This window comes from Strix aluco, chromosome 12 (assembly GCF_031877795.1).
Source record: "Strix aluco isolate bStrAlu1 chromosome 12, bStrAlu1.hap1, whole genome shotgun sequence".
NCBI classification, from domain to species: domain Eukaryota; kingdom Metazoa; phylum Chordata; class Aves; order Strigiformes; family Strigidae; genus Strix; species Strix aluco.
Window position 1 is genome coordinate 12828772 of NC_133942.1, and position 22129 is coordinate 12850900.

Genomic DNA, 22129 nt, shown 5'->3' on the forward strand with positions numbered 1-22129 from the left:
AAGTCAACTCCACCCATGAGCTAGAACAGAAAACCCGTTAATATAAGTGTTCTCCAAGACACCGTCATGCCAAGAACTTGCACTTCCAGGTGCGGCAGCCACTATCTAAACGCTATATATCTTATTAAATGACCCCCTAACAATACACACGTACTGAGCAAATAACACTACAGAGCCAATCCATTCTCCTCTTCCCCCCAGGCTCTAAACGTTATGGCACACAACCTCCATTTAGACATTGAGTGTGTTGCAAAACAAAGCGAGTTGCACTTAAAGAACTTTCAGCTGAGCTATGCTCCGTAACCTGAAGTCTTAACGTGCCTGGGAGCGCAGGGCACTCTGAACCACCACCTCAGGAGAATGATGGCTCCGTGGCACACTGTGGAACAGAAAGTAAGTTAAAACAAGTAAATACCAAATGCTAATGTTAAAGCTAGCTCAGCACTCGGATATTTAGTCTGCACAACGTTCCTCGGTTAAAGTTTTTGTAAGAAGATGAGCAATTCCAATCTGGAGGAAAAGAATGAAAGGTGCAGGAAGCTCTACCATAACATGCAGCTCTTTAGGGCTCTGTTTTAGAATACTGAGCTTAGATATAGGCACTAGTACTTGCCCATTTGTCAAGCAGTAGCAAAACATAAGTATAAATACAAGCATCTTTAACTTCACTTCTTTAGGACAGAGATGGCCTTTTGCCGCTGATATATACAGCATTTGTGCTTTGGAATTTCCATGCCTTGACTGAAGATGTACAGAACAGGAATAACAATGGATGAAAAAGATGAAAGAAGCAAATTGCCTAAAAACGTCCCAAAGAACCAGAGCACCATAAAGAGCCAGGTAAAATAGCTGCTGGAGGACTGGGAGAACTTCTTTCCTTTACACAAAGGATACTTGTTCATTTTAATTTAACTGCGTCCCTCAAGGCCCAAATGTCACTTTTAAAAAGTTCATCTAAGTCAGTAAAGTCATTCTCAAATAGAAGGATGAAAGTGTTCACCACAGGTAAGAGCAGCAGGTTTAGCAGTTCATACAAGTAGCAGTTACAGACAGAGATACAACCGAGACAGAGTGGTTGGGCATCACACGGGCTGTGAGCTTATGTCGAGCTAAATAAACATGTAACACAGGACAGGCTGGAAGTAGCTGAACGGTCTAAATGGACACATTGCACCCAGCAATTCCAACCCCACGAGCCAGCAATGATGTTCTGCTAGAGGCCAAGGCAAGTCTTTAAAAAGTTAGGGCTTTTTTCTCTTGTTCAAACTTCCTAATTACCATCATCATCTTATTCAATGTTAAAAACAAGGCAAAACTGACAGCAGTCTGCCCTCGGCTATTGCCTTACTGTCAAGAGTTGTGACCCCTGCTTACACCTCAATTTGTGTAGGGAGACGGGAGCTGCAAAGTGTTTCAATCAAGAAACGTGACGTTAGCCACCGAAATTCAGTCTACTGCTCGCACCTGGATCTCCCACATCTCAGCTTTTTATTTTGTCCTTCTGATTAAATAAAAAATGATTAGACGACATTCAGATGCTTTTCTGCTCACACTCGGTTTTTCTCTCCTTGTCAAAACACCTTTTTTGCCTATCCAAATTGCACTAAATACGCTCACTACAAAGTGTGCCGCCATTTGAATGTCTGTCTTCCAACTCATCTGGCAAATGCACAGCATCAACCCACACGATGAGGTTGAGGGTTTAGGGCCTAAATAGCTACAAGGACTAGCCTCTGAGACGATCGCCTCTTTCAAAGGCTCAATATTAAGAGTAGAAAAACAGCATAAAGTGGGACAAGGCCAGTTCATGTTCGACAGCTCCAAGCTGCACAAGGCAACTTGTGCTCTGAGGATGTTGGGCATTGTGCTTCATTAGGAAACAAAATATAAGCTTTCCACTCCATTAGGAATGACTTTAGGAGTGAAAGCACATAAGACGACGACTCACCTCATCAACAATGCACTGCAATAACTGGAGAGGCTGCAATGGAAAGAAGAGAGGGAAAAAGTATTAGCCTATATGCAATATCTTTACAGTGGAGTGGAAAGAAAAAATCATTAATGCAATAAAATATAGCAAGATTAATCAACAGCAGCAAACTCTTATAAAAACATTGATGCTCAGGATGTTCTATTATTTCTAATGGTACCTAATCTAATACAGGCAGTTAAAGGTTTGCATTTTCTTCAAAATGCAATTTGCTAAGTTTAAAACAAGGCATTCAAGCATGCAGAGGAAGCAGCCATCAGGAAAAAGAAAAGTGAATTTTTTTCTGAACTCATAAAGCTTACCATTAAAGATCCCTGGTTTTTCTGAATCTGAAAAAAGGCAATATGTAATTAGCATGTCATAATCAAAATGACTCACTTGGACACATTATGATCACTGAGAGAAAATTATTGCATCGCTGGTGGCAATTTGTGGGCATGTGTTAACACAATTTACATAATGAAAATACACAAATGTTAATAGCTCGCTTCTCATTTATAGGCGAAAGTCAGCAGAATGTTAATTTCACACAACACTTTTTAGTACCCTCCAGGTTGTATTAGAATAGGAAGAAAAACCATAATCCATTTCAAAAGGCTGTTTACGATTCAGATATAAATAATGTTTTATATTGCTAGATTGTGAACACTGGGCTTAATGTTGCAATCATTGCTAATGTTATGAAGCTCACTCTTTTTAAATTAAAAACCGATTTATTTAAAATTGAAATTAAATCATAGTCAGAAATTAGAATTTTGGATTACTGCCAGACTCTGCACACAATCCCTTTTTTGTGAAGAAAACTTTAATTATGTGGTTGAAGTATCTACTGCTGCTCAGGAAAGCCTTTAATACTCCACTTTTACCCAAGTTTCTTATATATTCCAACCCAGTTTTACTTTGACTATAAGTAGAGCATTGCCATCTGTGAGGCTGGAAAGTTTGATGAACTTTGTATTGCTTTAAATGGCAAAGGAAAGACTTGTTATCAGTCGTCTCTGAGCCTTTCTTAAATTTCTTCACATCAGTTTGGTTGGGAAATTAATTAATAGTTTGTAGTAACAGACCATTTGATTGCTAACAAATATGCTGCCCCATACTGGCAAAGCACCTTTCGATTACAAAAAGAAACAAAGGCAGAATTACAATACAAACAATTAAATACAAAGCACAGAGCAGGTACTTAATGCAAAATATCTGACTGAATTTAGGGATGCTGGTGCTCTGATAATTTGTGCATGCATACCATTTCTAATGGGTGTGGATAATTAATAACATATTTTTCCTAAACAGACACAAAGTTGCATGCAACCCAACATAATCACGATGCAAACAGAATGCAGTCCTTAGTGAAAACGTTGTCTTCTGTTCTAACACAGTTTATTTGGCTTGCCCCTTACATTTAATATTCTCTGTTGTATAGTGCCATGATGATGAATGTTGTAGGGCTGCCATCAGCTTTGGAAGCATCTCCCCCAATACCCAGCCAGAGGCAGGATCCTCTAGTAATACTTTACAGGTAGTAAAATGTAATATAGAGGAGGTTGAAAACTAGCACCAAGAAAATAGCTGGTATTATGCACGTGAAGTCTTTCATTATTGTATTAGTAGTGCACAAATATACACATAAAGTTTCTGCATATAATTCTATTTTTTCCAAGGAAGAACAGAAAATAATAAACAGACAGAAGCAGCCCATTATATTTTTTAATGGTCAGGGTCAATCTATTACACTTCAACAGAATAAATTTACCATTTTGCATTATTGCTAATAAGAAAAATACTCTGTGGATATAAAAAGACTTTTTTTCATACTTCACTTCCAGATGCTAAATGACAAAATAGACCCAGCTTATTCAATAGGGATGATACGGAGCTCCTTTAGATTAGCGCACATGAACAGGCAATTCAGTTTTTCATCCAAACAGAGTATCCGTCACATTTCCTTACCGGGAAAATAGGTCTTGCCATGAAAAGGAATAGAGGTGGGATCATATACAGTAGCCTCACCACAGATACAATTACATCCAATGTCAGAACAAGATTTAAAGTATTATTTCTAATAAAAGCACTCAGTGCTTCTAATGAAAAATAAAGCAATGCAAACCGAAGTACCACAGAATTCTTCCTGTGACATTGCAACTCTCTGTTGGAGCAGCAGGCCCAGCTCCTGCGAGAGGGAGAGACGTGTGCTTGCTTGCACACACATCGTTACCGGGGTTTATTACACAATTTTGATGGCGACATATTATTTTGAGATCATCTTCATAAATTTTGCATTAAGGTAGCTGTGCCAGTACCTGGAATTGATTCAAAATGCTTAAGACACTCAATTACTTTTTAACACTGTTACCCGATGTAATGACATATCTGCTATTTTCCTTGCATTTGATGATGCAACATCATTGTAATTGATTCATTTTCTCAATTAAATAAAGCTACTGTGCTTTCCTCTATGCGAATGCCACAGAGACTCTCCAGTTAGATGTATTACCTATTTTCTCTGTCTCAGATATATTGCTTGTAAGGCTGCACTGTGCTCCTCTGTTAACTCCACTAGAAAATGCAATGTTACAGTCATATTTTTCAAGTTCTGAACAGCAATGAACTTAGCTGTATTTATATTAGGCATATTTTTCACTGTTAAAACTATGTTGTTTACCTTTTCCAAGATCACATTATTGGGCAGCCTCTGCAACTATAAACCAAACCTAACTGACGACAACTTTACAGTCAGTGCTTCTCCTTTTGCACACAGTTCATGAAAAAGTGAAGCATCCAGTTTTATAGCACATTAAGAACAGTTTTAAAAGTACTCAACATAAAATGTTTTATCTTCCTGTTCACCCACGCTCCTTTTTTTCTTCCCTTAACTGTCTGGTTTTCGTGCACCACTGGGAGGTAAGAAGTTTAGGAGGCAGGTTCCTCTCGAGGGATCCAAGTGCAGCGGCTGCAGCTCAAAAGCTTGAGCACGTGCCGTGTCGCTACCCCGTGTGATGCTCAGTAAACTCGGGGATCAGGAAGGAGACTGTCACTGTCATATTTTTGTACTTCCCATGAAGAATTTCAAATAGTGAAATGGTAGCAGTGACACAACTGAACACTCTGCTTGAAAGGAAGACAAAAAAGGCGCAGTGTGCATTTTAAGAGCATCAAGGAATGCTCTGGTGCACTCATTAAAACGCCATTCTCGTCTCAGGAAAGTCACTTTAAGCCTTCCACCACCAACACGCTCCCTCAGCCATGCCAGAAGAACGTGGGTAAGCCCCTGACCTGCTCATCGCTGGAAAACCCAGTTAGTCAGAAGGTTTTGTAAGCTTTTTATATGCAAGCGAGATGGTGTAAATTTGCAGAATTAGATCAGCTATTTGATATTTCTGAACCTGTATTGGATTTGCTGTGTTTTTACTTACTGCATGTGATAGTTTATAATTTGAAGAAACAGATAAATAAATCTATCACATTAACAGTCCATTTCTCAGGTCATGAAATATCAGTGGTATCTGGATAAACTACTCCATAAAGCACATTCTCCAAATGGCTTTTTTTTTTTTTTTAGGTTGGTTAAAAATGCAAAAGTTTGCCTCCTGCTTCATCTACTATTTAATGAATGCCTCTGGTTATGAAAAGCAACTTTTGACAGACCATCAGGTTATATTTCTGTCTCCATGGAGATACTTTGGACGGGAAGTGGCTGAGAAGACCTCTACCATCCCTTTCACATTATATTCACAAGCACAATCAAGGAAACTCAAATGAATCCACCCCGGGTAACTTAGAGGAGTCACTAGCTATAGCTTTAATTTTCGCTTTTACTCTCTGGAATTAGGACTTGCCCTGGAGCTCTTGTTTGAGAGATTTGCAGGTGACCCAGGGTTAGATCTTCCCATATCAGTTAACAAATTTTCTCTTTACATATATACTGCTTTTCAAGCTAGTGATATTTTTTTTAATAGAAAAATATATATACCAACAAATCATACAGTTATGATTTTTAAGGGAGGCTTCATGGTAGAACATTTATTTTCCTAATCCAGGAAAATGGATTTTAAAAGTACATACAACTTATTTTTAATCTTTACAAATGAGGGTTAAAGCTTTATTGAACAGCAGAAGCTACAAATGTTGTCTCCTATTGACAAATGACCAACACACACTTGCTTTGTCTCTGCCCTGATATAAATGGAAAAGGAATACATAAGTGTACTGCATTTCCATGTGGTCTTCACCACCCTGGGTTTTACTCTTCCTCTGGAATGAAAGCACGATCTTCATAGATTTGTAAAAATATATATTTTACAAATTCTTGCAAAACTGAAATTGGTTATACTTCTGAAAGAAGTCAAAGCACCAAACCAGTAAGACTGGCTCCCCCTAATTTGCTCCTGATATTCTGAACACCCTCCTCATCCCAATCTGCGGATTTTGCAAATGGCAAACTTCAATCATTGTCACAAAACAGAGGACAAAAAAAAGAATAAAAATAATTTCAAAATAAAAAAGGACAATTGACAACAACCTTAATATTAAATATATTCTTACAATTATATTATGCTGGTGTTCCCAGAGGTCTATGAACAAATTTATATAAAGAGATTATTTCATCCACCATTGAACTGCAGCCACTTCTCACAGAAATCTGTTTACCAGAGGTTTAGTAACACAATTCAACCAAGTGGGCATGAAAAACTACACACTGTTAAAATTGTGGAGGGAGTGTGAGAAGCCAACAATAACTACTACACTGGAGTAGGACCAGGATGCTCATGATAACACATTCCTCAGTCAGCAGGAATGTGGGACAAGCAAGTCTTTCCTAAGACAGCAAATTTAGCAAACTGCCGTTCAAGCATCACAAGAAGTGCGATAAAGTAGAACAAAGGGTTGTCAACTAGAAACCAAATAAAGGAATAGGGTTTAGTTCTAACCAGTTCTTGCTTAATGTCATTCATGTTTATCAAGTTTAGCAAGTGACCACTGTGGTAATAGAGGGGACTACCAGGAGAACCTAGAGGACACTAAGGAAGAGGAAACCAAATCACAACTGAGCAGGAATAATGTCCTGACGCTACCAAAAAAAAAATCCCCAAAACCCCAAAAGGAGAAACACCATAGTGGGATGTCCAGGGAGGAGTACACTCTGAAGACACACAAGGTTATCCTTTCTCCATGCAGCACTGGGGTGCTGTGTCCAAGCCTGTGCACCCCCAGAGAGCTGTGGACTACCTGGAGAAAGTTCAAAAAAACCCCCACAAGAACAGCCAGAAATCTAGAAAGGAGAGACCAAAGTCTTCAGACTAAAGACAGAGCGAGGATGACCAACCCTCCTGCATCTCTTCTTCATGTTCAATACACACACAACTACCACCATACCCTGCAGCAAGGAAAACCTTTCTAATAATAAAGCAGAAGAACAAATAATCTAAGGAAACAAGAGAGCCTCTAACACCAGAAGCACTGAAGAGCAGCAGATGAATATCCATCAGGATTTTCCCTTCTCATAAGCACACCACTGCAAGTCCCTTCCAGCTTGAAAAGAAACAGGTAAAAAAGTCAATTGGTACAGCCTGTCACTGGAAGTCATCTAGAAAAACCCTGAACTTTCTCCGAGAAGCTCCAAAATCAGTTGTGATTGCTACAGATGACACAATTCTAGGAACATCTGAAAGGAAATAACCCAAAGCAACAAAAATTTGTGTGAGTGGAGTTTTCTAACTAAACTGAGGGCTGAGTGTGTTGAGGCACTACGCTATGCGATGACCATCCTCTCCTACGTCATCTGACTGCCCACTGCAGGTAGCGTTATGCTCTTGAATTAAACCCATGGTTCCACGCGGCTGGCAAAAGAACATCTGATGTGGAAACCATTCACTCTTATTCTGGCCTTTGGGGCTCCTCACTATGTTGAGCAACCATCACCCATCAGAGGAGGATGAGATGGTCGCATGTGCTGCGTGCTCTTACCAGGCATGTTGGAAACACAGCCCTCAGCCTCTGGCATTACCAGCCCATGAACTTGAGGAAGACCAAATGCTGGGACCTTTACGACCATCTCCAGAAGTGCCTGACAACCTCACAGACCACGAGGAGCAGGTTGCCTTGCTCCTCAAACAGGCTGAGAGCCACAATTCATTTCTGAGCTCTTACAGGTGCACCCTTGGTAAGGAAACAGGCAAAATAGAGCAGGGATCTGCTACACCCTTGTTTCCGTTCACCTCCAGTTCCTGGGTGACTTGGGAGGAACCATGCCTCCTCCTCATCCCAGCCAAGACAGCCTGGTCAGAGAACACCGAAGAAGTAAATTTTCAGTAAAACCAATATTTGCTGACAGTTTGCAAATGGCCACCTAAACCAACCAACCAAATCAATCCTCCTACTGCTAGCTGATCCCCCAGGTTTCAGTTTTCATTCAGGCAAGTCATTCAACGGCATCCACTGCAGGAACTATAACTGGGAGGGATGTTTCCTTCCAAGCACTACAGAAACACCTCCCATTCCACAGAAGCACCAACTCATGCAGGAGATCCTTATATATTTTCAAAATCTCTGAATTCAGAGATTTCATTATTCCTCCTGGATGTTTTTTTTCCCCCCTTCCTGGTCAGTAGTTCTCATGGCAACAAACATCATTTCATTTTAGGATCTTGTTCAACTTTTGCAGTTAAAAAGGTCTCAGCACAGTCAGTCCTGTGCTGTGAAGGCAAGATAACAACGGCATAGAGCAACAAAAAGGCTTATTAATTAAGCCATTTTCTTATTCAATACAAATTGTGAAGGGTGACAATGCCATAACTAACCGGAAAACACAAACTTGCATCCTGACCGCAAAGATGCGCCCATGGGTGATGATTGTAGTAGCTAATTTTCCCACTGTAGTAAATTGAACTTTTCACAGGTTTGAAGCTGATGTGAGTGCGACCAGGTGTGAGGTTTTACACAAGCCAGGGGAACAGGCACAGAACACGTCCTGGAATGCTGGGCATAAAACACAGCCCAAGCTCTGGTCGCCCAGACTGCCTGTAATTGTTAGGGTTAGAAAGCAAAAAAATATACATCGGTCTTTCGATATTGTAAGCTAATAATCCACTCTTAAAACATTAAAAACATATTATAAAACCAGGATTTACTAGTTACCTACATTTCCAAGCTTGCCCATATTATTCAAACATCAATTTTACATTAAAAAAAAAAAAGACAGGAAGATTAAAATAAAAAAATATAAATTTGTCTTTATTCTTCAGATTCCCAACAGATTTTTTTTTTTTTTCTAAAACGTCTCCCTTTTCAAAAAATAAAACATCTCTGGAAAAATTAAAACTAAATTCAAATTTTACAGCAAGTTTCTAATAGGCAAATCAAATTTAAGTTCAAACTTATTTCTGGCTAAGGAGAAAAAAAAAAATAAAGCAAAATGTATCCGAAAAATATTATCTCACGAATGATATATGTAGTGAAACCTATGTTAAGAAATTGGTAAGAGTTTAAAATAATAGCAGATGACTTAAAATATTGTCAGTGATTTCTGGAATATATTATGAAAGCAAAAATATTTGCACAAATCTATCATATTTAAGATATTATACAATAATTTAATTCACTATTTTGGCATTAGCATTTGAACAGTGTTTAATGTCTTTTAAATGGTTAGATATAATGATATATGTGGAAGAAAAACATTTCTTTCTTACTAGGAAACATGCTGTAACCAACCCTCAATGTGTTCTCACAAAATAAATGAATGCTTAAAGGATGTTTCTATCAATTGAAAAAACAACAGTAAAATGGCTACTTTACATGCCAAGTTAAACTAAATATTTTTTTCCTTGACAACCTGCTTACATTTAAATGAAACCAGGCCAAATTTGGTCAATAGTATGGATTACATATAACAAAAAGAATCTTAGACCATGTTAATACAGGGATCAGAAAGCAGCAACTTCATTTAAAACCATGCAATTATTTAGCAAACTAAGATACAGCAAATAAATTAATCTGTTTTAAATGGAAGCGCTTGCACAGTAGCTTTTTTGACCTATAATTAAATCTTACTTGCAGAAATCACAGCGAGGGTAGAATTTGCTGATGAAAGGATAAAAACAAGATCTTGCACAAAACCCCAGCTTTGGTATCAGAAATAATAATAATAATAAAAAATATTTGCAAAAGCTTTTCCTGCTGAAAAAAAGAGCCGTGTCCCAAAGCTGGTGTAAGTCTGCATTGTCCCCTGATCTCCCTGGAGCAGCAGAACTGATCTGCTCCAGCTGAGGATCTGGCCCCGCATACGCAGAATATTCTGCATTGTCTCTCCGATGCTTTTTATATGCTGGGGTTTGGTAAAAGTACAAACCTTTCCCTAACAGGAGGAGCAAAAGGCAGATTTCTTTCACTGAGAATTTTTTTTCCTGTATATTTTCTTATAAAGCAAACCAATGGCAAGTCTACAGCGAACGCTTTCTTGGGCTATAAAATTTCCTATTATCCACTTATGTTTTCTTTGCAGTGGGATTTAAGAATGCCTCTTCCTTGAGACGAGTAATATGTCATCATTTTGTTGAACTAACAGGCCTGACAGTCTTGCCTCTCCGAGTTAGACACACCAGCACTCTGTGCTCGCACTGCCGGTAAAATGAAGGTGAAAAAGCTGGGAGAATAAAAAAAATCAAGGGGAAAATCTAACTATAACTAAATTCTTTACTAATTCATTCCCTTTATTTATTGTGCTGCAAAAATAAACTATCTGTATTAAAAAAGACCCTTAAATTAAGGTCTCTCTTACTTGCACTACATTTTGAAATAACTTATTTGAATCCTTGGATTATCTATTTTAACAAATACCATCTTCTGTATTCATCATTTCTCCTGTCTTTTTGATCTTTTTTTCTACTTATCATGTTCTTTATTTGAAACAGATTTTTAACAGATAATCTTGATCGTTATAACAATATCTTCCTTGCATTTCATTCAAATAATTCTTAAAAACAGCTTAAAAAGCCGTTTGGAATAACATCAAGCTCTCCATCAATCAAATGAAAAAATTCCGCTGGCGGTTGTATAAACATCAGATCAACTCTGATGTCTTCAAGGATTTCAGAGTGAACCATAAAAAACTCCATTAACTTCTGACAAAGAATGCAAATTAATCACAACATGGGGTGAAATGAAATTAAAGGCTCTTTTCTAATCAATGACAAGGCAGGATGAAATATTTGTTACTCTCCGCGTTCAGGCTGCCGGGATGCTCGCGCTTTCCCCGCACACCCCAAATGCAAGGTGTGAGCACAGATTCACCCAGGGTAGCTGTTTAGCCCTCCCCATCCCTACAGCTATCTGCTTACAAGTCGCCCAGATTCACAAAACACACTAATCATCTGAATCTCAGGTGCATCCAATTTGTTATTCACACTCTCCCGGTGCCAGTGAAAAGCCTGGCGTAGACAGATGCACCAGGAACCTTAAATGACAGTTTTGGCCTCCGGAAGTGCGATCGCTACAGCAAAATCTAGTACAGCCTCCAGGTGAAATGTCTGGAGCTCCATATGGAGCAGGGAAAATTAACAACAAGATGAAAATCGCTGTAGCAGCGGGGAGTCTGAATTTAAAAAAAAGAAAAAAAAAAAAAGAAAAAAAATTTAAAGATGAGGAAAGAGAAGTAATAAATTAATGGGGTGTGAAAACATTCAAAGCTTTACAATACCAGGGGCAGTATTTGCTCAGATTTGGAGGGGGGGGAGCAGCGGGATGGGAGGGTGCAGAATGGGGGACAGGATTTTTTGGTGGCTTTTTTTTTTTTTTTAAACTTCAGGTCATTTTCATGTAATTTATTAAGCGAGGCCTGGAATTGTAGCCAAAGGAAGAAAAACATTTCTCTAAATGCAGAAGTATCTTAAATACAGTCGTCGTAATCCACACTTTCCTGTAGCTGATTAAATCCTCGGCAGATGAGTACTGCCTATTTCTTTGGAGTATTTCCCTAATGGATGCAGCGTCCTTTTAACATCCTGCTTTGTATAAAGTTTGACTACAAGCCGAGAATATTTAGTGGGCAATTCTTTTCATTTCTCCTAAATTGCATTATCATTAAACAAGTCATTGCCCCATCGTGTTTTTATACAATATACTGAATTTGAATCTACATGATTAACTGTGCGTCTTGCAGTCTGTTCAGCCACTGTACATCTTTGGGGTTCCAACTTAACATTTAATTAAATATACTGTGAGGTGCCATGGCCTTTTGGATTTTTAAAATTTTTTTTTTTTACAGTTCTTTCTGCACAGACACGTAAAATCAAAATCACATAAATTCAGGTTAAACTTTTAAAAGTAATTTGAAACTTATTTTCCCTATATGCCTTCTTCAGATACTTAAAAACCTGGACAAACTATGGACCAGCAACTGGGTTTAGTGAAAGGGGTTTCCTTTCTTTTTTAAATATTTACGTAGGAAAGACCCTTATTCAAAAGCATCTATTTTTGTGCTTGAGTGCATGCACCATTCCTATTAGTTTTAATAGAGTTATGCAAACACATCAGGGAAGAATATACCTTTATGTGCTTATATTTGTATCTATGGAAAATCCTGTGAGCGTCATACCCTACCACTTCCAAAAGGAGTTTTAGGTTACAGCAAGCAAACAATACCACATTGCAACACTATGCCAGGAAAACGAACAACAAAACAATACACCCCAAAACAGTTTTAGAAATTTACTACATTTTAAGGATTAGAGTTTCCTGTGCAAAGTTTTTACAGTGGAAAAGTCTGTTCTGATCACTACTACTTGTTATTTCCTCGTTCGGATCACTACTTTCGGTAGTTAGCTACAGATTATGAAGTTAGCTGCATATCAAGACAAAAAAATTTACAGTAACTCTAAACACACCCATAAGCAACTTTACTTGCATGAGTAGTTGCTCGCACGCTTAAGTGCTTTCAAGATAAGACTTCATTGTGAACAGAAGATTAAATAATGATAGTGTAACAAGTAAGTGTTAGCAAAATAAATATAAGCGATGTAAAAAATGAGAAGTGGTAAGTTCTATCATTAAAATATTCTACTAAAGGCCAGAAAAAAAAATCATCCTGTAGTCTTACTGGCATATTGCAGGAGTACTGAATTTCCACACTGCAATGACTCCCTCTATAAATCTTATTCATTTAAACTGAATTTACACACACCATTTGTCTGTGTCTTAAAAATAGAGAAAAAGGGAAAAAAAATATTTTTTTTTTCAGCTACAGCTGGAGAAAAACATTAATTTGCAGGAAATTTCAGGTGTTCATGTATCCATACTTCCTATTTCTCTGAGAGAAGTAACTTCAAGTTATTTAGGGACAAATTCTGCAAACACACATATGATTAGCTTCATTCATTGAATAAGCCCACTGAAGTGAGGAGAATTTACTCAAGTGAGTGACTGCAGAATCAGGCCCTTATGTAGGGAGATAAATAGGTACTTAGACATTAAAAATCCCCCCTACTAATTATCTCCCTAATCAGAGCGGGTTTCTAAGGGTTCTTGTGACCAGCTATGTAAGTACATGTCTAAAATACATATTCTTCACATAAAAATCCTTATGAAAAGCAGTTGCTTGAAAAGCTTAATAGCTACATTTTAAAGTTTCACCTCCTCAACTGTTTTACATTAAAAAATATATACAATTTCATGGACTACTGACTTGCCAAATATTCTTTTACAAACCCGATCCGCTTTTCTAATTAGAATAGCAAAAAGGATCTTAAACTAGCAATCATGTTTTGCTCCCAATTCAGAAAACAAATTTTTGTCTCGAATCATACATAATGTATGCGCTCTAACTTCTTTCCCCAAGCTCCAACACTTCTGCGAACAGAGGGTTATCTTAAATTGTATCCCATGTCACTTTGATTTATGTTATAATACACCATCCACAATGAACATCAAGACACACAACGAGCACAAGTGAGTACGCCAATGTATGGAGGACACTTCAACACAAGAGCTTCTTTTTCAATCCTCTCTTCAAAGGAGAGGGTACATTTTAAAATATGCAAAAGTATGTTCTGCTAACCCACTACAGCTCTCTCAGTAAACATTTTCCATAGGAGATGAGAAGGTGAAAAATCAGTATATTGCCACATACGCAAAACCTTTGCAAGTCCATAAAAGTGTCAGGAGAATTTGCTTAAAACAGCTTATAAAAATGGGAGAGAGATAGAGTCCCAGCCTATTATTCAATAACCATGTTTGTGAGGCATCTGCATAATCTAACCATGCATAAATTAGTATGTGTATTACAACAGTTATTTGCATAATAATAGCAAGTTAATAGATGCTTAAAGAGCACAGACCAACACCACCTTTAAATCAGACATGCCTCCAGGCACTCTGATCTGTATAGACCAAGATGCAGAAAACAGTGTTCACAAAACATACAAAAACATAAAAACCACATTCAAATAATTCATTTTCGTCCCTGGACACTTCACTTTTCCCCCCTCTCCCAGGAAAGAATAATTTGAAGAACTACAGAATAGTTTGTTACTATGAATTCTAACATTCATCTTACAATACGAATTTGAAGTAATCATCAAACCTATTTCTGGATTGGTTGTTTTGTTCAGAGCTTCATGTTTTTTCAAGCATATGGACAAAGTAAAATACTACATGGTAATGCAGGCTCAGCATTGGCCTAACCATTGCCACTGAAGATGGAAATAGCTTTACCACCAACTTCAGTGAAACTGAGTTAGGTCAGTGGAAAGTTAGAAAATGCCAATATCTAAATAAAATACTAATATTAGGTCCTCTTAAAAGGGAGGATCCAGAGCTCCCTTAAGTATTCCATTCACATTATATTATTGATTTGAGAAGATTTTAGACCCTTGTACCATTATTCAAAATTGGAATTAAAAATTAAAATATAAAAAAGGAGTAGCTACACGTTCTTGCTTCAAAAGCACTGTTGTACATACTGGATTATTTTTTAATCTCACAACAGAACAATCATTAACATCATCATAATTTTTATTGTCTCCAGGGAAAGAAAATCTAGAGTTTGAAGAAGAGAAAAAAAAAAAATCAATAGAGACTTCTAAATGACTCCTTCAAGATACCACTTTTCAATTTAACAGGACAGATTTATTTGTATGTGGCTCAAATGTTCACAATTGCTCTCTGCACCTTCATACATAGGAATGAATGTCACAGTGGCAAACAGCAGTAATGAACAATCTTACCTGAGGATATGGAAACCTCCCAAGAGCAAGCTGGGAAAGGAAATAATATTTGTCTAGTTATATAGATTTGCATGGAGGGCACATTTTCTTAAAGAGAGAAAAGTACTCAACTCTTACTATTGTATAAATTGGAAAATGTCAGCAACAGTAATTCTGAAAACACACAAAGAGCTGTATTTAGAATGGAGTAATTCACAACAATTAGCCCTTGTTCTATGTTTCTGAATATCTCTGTATTTCTCAAGCTCTTTTGTCTGTACCACTCAGTAACACTGTTTGATGCCCAAGTTCCCGAGGACTCTCTAAATTAAACCAGTTCAGCCTCAATAGCGAGGCCAACGACACTGACCTTTACTGATAATTATCTGCAACGAACAGGTATTGCAGAGCATGCACTGAACTCCCAAAGTCCTTCCTTAACTAGCTCAGAGTAAAATCTGGGTTATATAGCTGAGGTTTGCTTCCTTATCGGTATCAAACCCAGCTAGGAATATGTCAATGGGATCTGGAGAGAGATCGTGGCACCCACAAGACAACACTTTGTCTTTTTTTTAGATCTACTTTCAATTGCACACAATACCAACCGAGTTTGTTGCCCACGCTGTTTTGTAAGTTAATCGATGCACTACTACAGTATCTGCTAGTAGCAGCATTAGACCCAACAACAACGGTTCTGTTGCCATAATGCCATAGCTAATAAATATTCCATGATAAATTCTTTGTACAAGACTAGGTTTTCCCATTTGGTATCTGAACCTTGGAAACGATTTCAGCAAAATACAACTAGTTTAAGTTATTTTGTCTACTATTCAGTGAAGGACAAGGGTTTCCACAGCTGACAGAGACGCCTTCAAAAGGGCATTCAGAGCAGCTCTGTTCTGACGTGCTTTCTGGGTAAGCCCACCTCTCTCCATGGTTTACAGAGAAGCCATAGTCAGATGAGCTTCTCTACACTCAGCTTAGCCTTCGTGAATCCTCCCCTTAGCAACCTTCAGAAGGAGGTCTACCAAAAAGGTTATGGATGCTCTACTATCATTGATTTGTCTGCATGATAAACTAGGTACATTCATATCAGACTGAGTAACAGCATCAATGCTGAAGGTCTAAGCCATCATGTCATGTACTGTGAAGGCTGAACCACACGTCAGCGCTGGGTGAAAGCTGTTTCATGGCACCTGTATAGCCACTGATATTTGAGCTCTGCAGTGCCGTGGTTACTTGACCTATAGCCAGATTGCAGCTGAGGCAGCTGTGCTAACCTGCGATGAAATTTCAGCCTGGCTGGCAGCACAAAACTATCCTAAGTATGAACAATAAGGTATAGACAGAGCTGTAGCAAGGTGGGGAACTGATGGGGCAAACACCAGTAGACATACTCAAGCCTCACCAGTTCAGGAGAAAGGTCACGAGAAGGTAATAAGAAGCTGACAGCATGAGTGGAAGCAACGAGAAAACAGCAGAGACGGTGCCCTTTCTGCAAATCCAGCTGCTGTCCAAACCTAGTATCGTACTAGCCATTTGGCTGTGAGCCTTAGCAAATACAGTCAACTTCTTCCAGATCCTCAGAGGGAAGACGTTACAAAAGCGGAGTAGGTCTTGAAGCATTTGTGCAAGAGACGCAAGCAAGAGAAACCCAAAGAGATTAAACAATTATTTTGGTGACTCTCTTAAAAGAAGCTTTCGCAATATTGAGATAGTATTTGTCATGACAATCTACAGGTGTATCAAGGGGGTTCTAAAGGAGCTACTCGGTTTGTACAACATCTCTAAACACTTACTTACTGCACAGAGACATCATTGCTATAGGAACTGCATATCTAAACTTCCATGCATCACTGAAAATTCACCCCAATCTTTCCTAAGTATCTCATCAATGGGAGTTTGCATAATGACTGAGGAGGAGGAGCCATTATGGTCTGCTCTATCAGTATGGTGTTGACCAAGGATCCCTACTAGCAGTAACATATGCAGTTTTTCTGATACATTTCTACGTGCCACTGATCCCTCCGAAAGTTGTGATCTGCTTGTAGACTTCTGTTTGGGGATTGTTATGTTTACTTGGTTTGTAAGACCGACACCTACAGAATGTAAGAAGAAATCAGGCTTAGAAGAGACACTGGAAAAGGGAACAACATTAAGGTGACAAGCATGTAAGATCTCTTCAGGTTCTCCAAAGCGACACCATTTAACCTGTCTTCCTCCTCTGGGTTTCTTCTATGCTTTGTCTTCCAGGTTTGCCTTTGAGACTCAGCTCTTTGGGGTGAATTCTGCCTTTCAGTTTTGTTTCTGGTGCAGTGCTGAACACAGTGCTTCTCTGCAGCAAATTCATGCTCGTATCAAACCAACCTGAGCCAAGCAGGCCTGATTTCCATCCTTTCTATCACTTGTGTCTGGTTCACAGCTTCTACCAGCTCAGAGTGTCACTCTCTGATGGCAGGCTTTGAAATACACTGCTAAATAGTTCAGCAAAGACCCTACATTTTCTGTTATGCTCACTCCTAAGGACCAGAAGCTACTAAAACATACCCTTTTTTCATCTTCTCTTCTTTTGGGAGGACCATCCTTAACTTCCAGGAAGCTGCTCAAGATTCTAAGAAGCACTGCTACTCTGATAGCCTGTAAATGCCAAACACTCTTCCATGAACAGAAGTAAAACGAATCCTGATTTTTCCAACTGACTTAAGAATAGTCATTACAATAGCTACAGACTTGTCGGAATGTAATAGTTATCCCACTGTAGAACAAGAAGATAATGACGGCTATATGCACATGGCATCATTCTGCAGATCTTATTTAAGCAGAAAAAGGACCACTGCCCTGATGATGACTTCAAACTAAGCATTTCCATTCTCACTGACAATTCCTCTCCCTGACCACCACATCCCTCAACAGGGGCTCCAAAGGCAGCAGAATAATTGAGGAAAGATCAGTTTTTTGCCAGACATAAGTACAGGGTGGAGAAATGAGCTTCAAGGAATCCGAAATGCATCAGGAACAAGTTCTTTGGGGTTGTTAAAAACCAAACACTTTTCTCAGGGAAGCTGCTCCTTGACTGAGAACTGCAAAGCAATACAGCCACGGACATGTGCCAGTTCTGCATCCCCAGAACCATCACTTGATTCATCTAGTCAGAGTTGTTTCCTCCCTGCAAGATTGTCAAGGTATTATAAATTAAGAAACTTACCAAAGAGTATGTAATCTTCCCTGAAATAGCCTGCAGATATGTCACTGTACTAAATGTGTTTCAGATTTAATGAAGCTTTAATGTCCTTTTTAATTTTGCCTGTTTCTATATCACCAGGGGTCGAGCAAGGCAATCAGCACTCAAGAGGGTGGTTTGGTTTAAAACTAGGAAAAACTCATTTGCTTATGAGTTGCACTGTATTTTCTTAATTAAATTTACTAAGTAAAATGGTTTAAGTTCAGCCAACCAATGACCTCTGTATGTAGATTTAGATTTATAAATAGTGTCACAGTTAAAGTAAAGAAAAAAAACCCCAAAACAAACAGATTAGAGCTTCACTAAAGGGATTTTCATACTCTATCATCTGTCTCAAGGAAGTCATATAAACACATGTAGCACAAGCCCAATGCAGGATACAAAAAAAATTTAAACTACCAAACTAATACACTATCAAAAACTTATCTCCTCTGCACTTACATGATGAAATACGGGGAGACTTGCAATTTTGTTTTTAAGGCATTACAACAAAAATACAGTATTTCCATTCACACTAGTTAGGTTTGGGAACTGATCAGTATTTTATGTAGCTCTGGATATTAAGGAGGGGAGACGGAAATGCTTAAACTTCCAAGAAGCTGGTTCTCATTTCCCTATGGATATCTTCCCACTACACAAGAACTATAAAAACCATCATTTTAAAAAGGCCCAGTGAATTGCTATGCCAGCATGGTATGGAAATACAAATGAGAATCAGACTATATCAGCAAGAAATATGTCAGAATAACACTTTTCTACACCATTTAACTTGGGAGCAACTACATGTCTGTGTAAGGTGTTGTTTTTTTTTTTGGGGGGGGGCATGTGTGGTGTTAAAACTATGACTTTCTTAGACATAGAAGTAGCCCATCAGAGCACTTAAAACACTCACAGTGTTCAGTGAGGTTGTGTCCTCAAAAATGACGGGCACTTCCAAGTGCACCTGATCGGAGCCCTCCCCCAGACTTGGACAGAGGTGCCCATGGATGTACACGGCACACCGTCAGATTTTAAACCAATACTTGATAAAATAATCCCAGATTATTAAATACCAGGCAGAGGTACAGTGTGCATGCATACTGATTTTTATCAAACTATATCTAAAAACACATAGGGGAAAGCAAAAAGAACCTGAGGCAGGCGGTTTTGGTAGAGGCAGTTGCCTAAACCCTCTGTACTGAGGAGCCATAAGGAGGACTGGAAAGCAACTCTAACCTGTGCTCTAATACATATGTTTAATGTGCAGATAAGTGCACACAAAATTAAAATGACTTGTTGAAATAATGTAATTAACAATTTTGGAACTGAAAATGGAAAAGCAGAAATCCTCACTAACAAACTGCTTTCTCTACATCTCCCTTTACTTGCCTGCTGGTATATTGTTAATAAGAATTACAATAGTAACTTGGTCCATAACCTGTTCAGAAAGTGACTGAGGGAAGGAAGTTCAAAACATATTTTTAGGACACTCAGGCAATAAAGTCTCCCACTTAGATTATTGTCTATGTTGTGCAAGTTGTTTTTTAATTTACAGTTATACTGAAAAGCATGGGATGTTTTTACTCTTAATTTAGACACATTCCATGTTTCTCAGCATAACTGCAAATTGAAAATAAGCACTTACAATATCGCTAGTGATCTAGCTGAAGGAGGACTTTATAGTCTGAAATGTTCTAAAATTTGTTCTTAATTACCTTGTGCACATTTTACACAATTAAATTTCCATCTAAGGATTTTGCATTTAGATTGTGCACTGCAGTTAAACCCTCATTTTATGGAAAAGCAGCCGCCACTTCGGAACATTCAGACACAGGAAACTTTAAAAATCAGACTTAACTACTGGATAACATAAAATTCCCTAGGTGAAATTTCATTCCAAGACCAATTTATACATTCCTAGATAGATGGCTTAAAATCACCTGAAACTCTGCAGGGTATGGACCTTAATAAATATTAAATACCTCAAAAACTACTCTAAGATTTTTCTTTCCTTCTAGTATCAATTTCACTGTCCTCTTATTGCACAGTTAAAAAAAAAAAAAAAAGAATCCGAAAGGATATAACAGCAATTTACCAGCGTTAAAGTGCTTCTGAGGTTAAACTGACAACAAAGAAGAACAGAAACACAAAGCATCTTGAAGTAGGGTTTCAATTAAATGTGCAGGATTTAGTAATGCAGGACGAAAAAAGAGTTACAAATTAATTTAATCTTCTGCCTATAGTTTGCAGCTGCACTCCAAAGTGTCTGGGGCTTAAGAACAAAGCCTTGAAAGGCCTCGGAGTGAGGAAAGCTTCAATTTTTAATGTATAACGCCATTAGCTGATAACTTGTGGAATCTGCGACCCCTGTGGAGGGGCATAAGCACGGGTAACAGAGACTGATGAAGTGACATATTTGTTCATGTCTAGGACTATGAGGAAGAAGGTTATTACTAATACCGTCAGGCCCAACAGAAATATGCCCTAATAACCTTTGGGACATTCCTTGGCTTGAGCAGATGAGTTTGAGATCTCTCTACATAAAATATATTAAAAATCAAAGCCTAATTCACCTTAATTAAAGATAATTAGTTTCACTTTGACTTCTTTTAAATATGAACTATAGTAAATGCACTGCAAACTAAAGACTGCAGACAATTATGATTAAATTGCACATTTCTTCCTTGCCACAAATCCCTTATATTACCAGGCTTTTACTGCTACGTCTTCAAAGGTGTTGCTCAGAATAGCAGTGCCTTTTCTAAAGGGAAAAAGGTGGGACATGGGCCTTTCAGGGCCAATCTATGGAAATTGTCAGGTGCAAAATTCACACAAATGGACCATAAAGATTAATGAGACTACTTGTTTGAGCAGAGAGGCTTATTGCTTATTTGTTCGCTGGATTTAGATTAATACCTAAAGGAAAAAAAAATGTTAAATTTGGTTGTGCTGGTGGAAATGCAGCTCAGCTTCAGCTGTTCTCCATCTCCACTGGCACTGGAGAGTTCATCTGCCATTACAAACTGATTAAATAACTGGGAAAGGCAGACTCGACTGACACACATTTCTAAATTTTTGACTTTTTAAAAGTAGAAACAGCTATAATACACAGTATAAGAACAGGGAACATCAATCTATATTACATAATCCTATATATTACAAATACACCACAGCTGATGCTATCTTTTAATTGTCCACCCATCTACCTATCCAGGTAGAGAACTGTATTATTTATTTCGCTGCCGCACAGACTGCCCACAGCAGCCTAAGAGCCACTGCTGAGAAACATGATACATCGAGGTCTCAACCTGCGCAAACTGTACCTAAACTTACACTTTATTGCAGCTTAGTTCACAATCTTCACCTAATATAGGGTTACATCCCAGTGCAGCAAGCGGATAAATCATCCTGGAATATTACTCTGGCTAAGTTTAGCTGTGAGTGGAGCATATGTGCTTCCAAGTCACTGAAGCAAAGGCCCATAAAATACACTAATTACTGGAAGTTATGGTCACTGAGTGATTGATAGCGCTCTGCGAGGCAACTTCCCTGTTTTCAGCTATTCTGACGGGCCTCCCCCACCACACAGCAATTATTAATTCATGACCCAAGCCTCAGGCAGTGGTACCTTTACTTCTAATTCCGCTACCACAAAGATCGTGATGTAGCTGGACATTGTCTGTCTTCATTCTGGTGGCCGCTGAAGATGGCAGACAAGGAAAT

General features: G+C 38.3%; 1 protein-coding gene across 9 annotated transcripts in view; it reads right to left on the reverse strand.

Annotated features, from left to right (window-relative positions):
• The window catches only part of MAP2K5 (mitogen-activated protein kinase kinase 5), a 141132-nt gene that overhangs the window by 37161 nt on the left and 81842 nt on the right, over positions 1-22129 (reverse strand). For 3 of the 9 annotated variants that reach the window (XM_074837044.1, XM_074837039.1, XM_074837047.1), the window contains 3 exons: positions 15208-15237; positions 2293-2319; positions 1949-1981 (listed from right to left, as the gene is read on the reverse strand). In XM_074837044.1, the coding sequence (XP_074693145.1) occupies positions 1949-1981; positions 2293-2319; positions 15208-15237 (90 nt within the window). Of the gene's footprint in view, positions 1-1948; positions 1982-2292; positions 2320-3683; positions 3954-15207; positions 15238-22129 lie in introns of those variants that run through there. The other 6 variants (XM_074837046.1, XM_074837041.1, XM_074837045.1 and 3 more) reach the window with 4 other exon arrangements.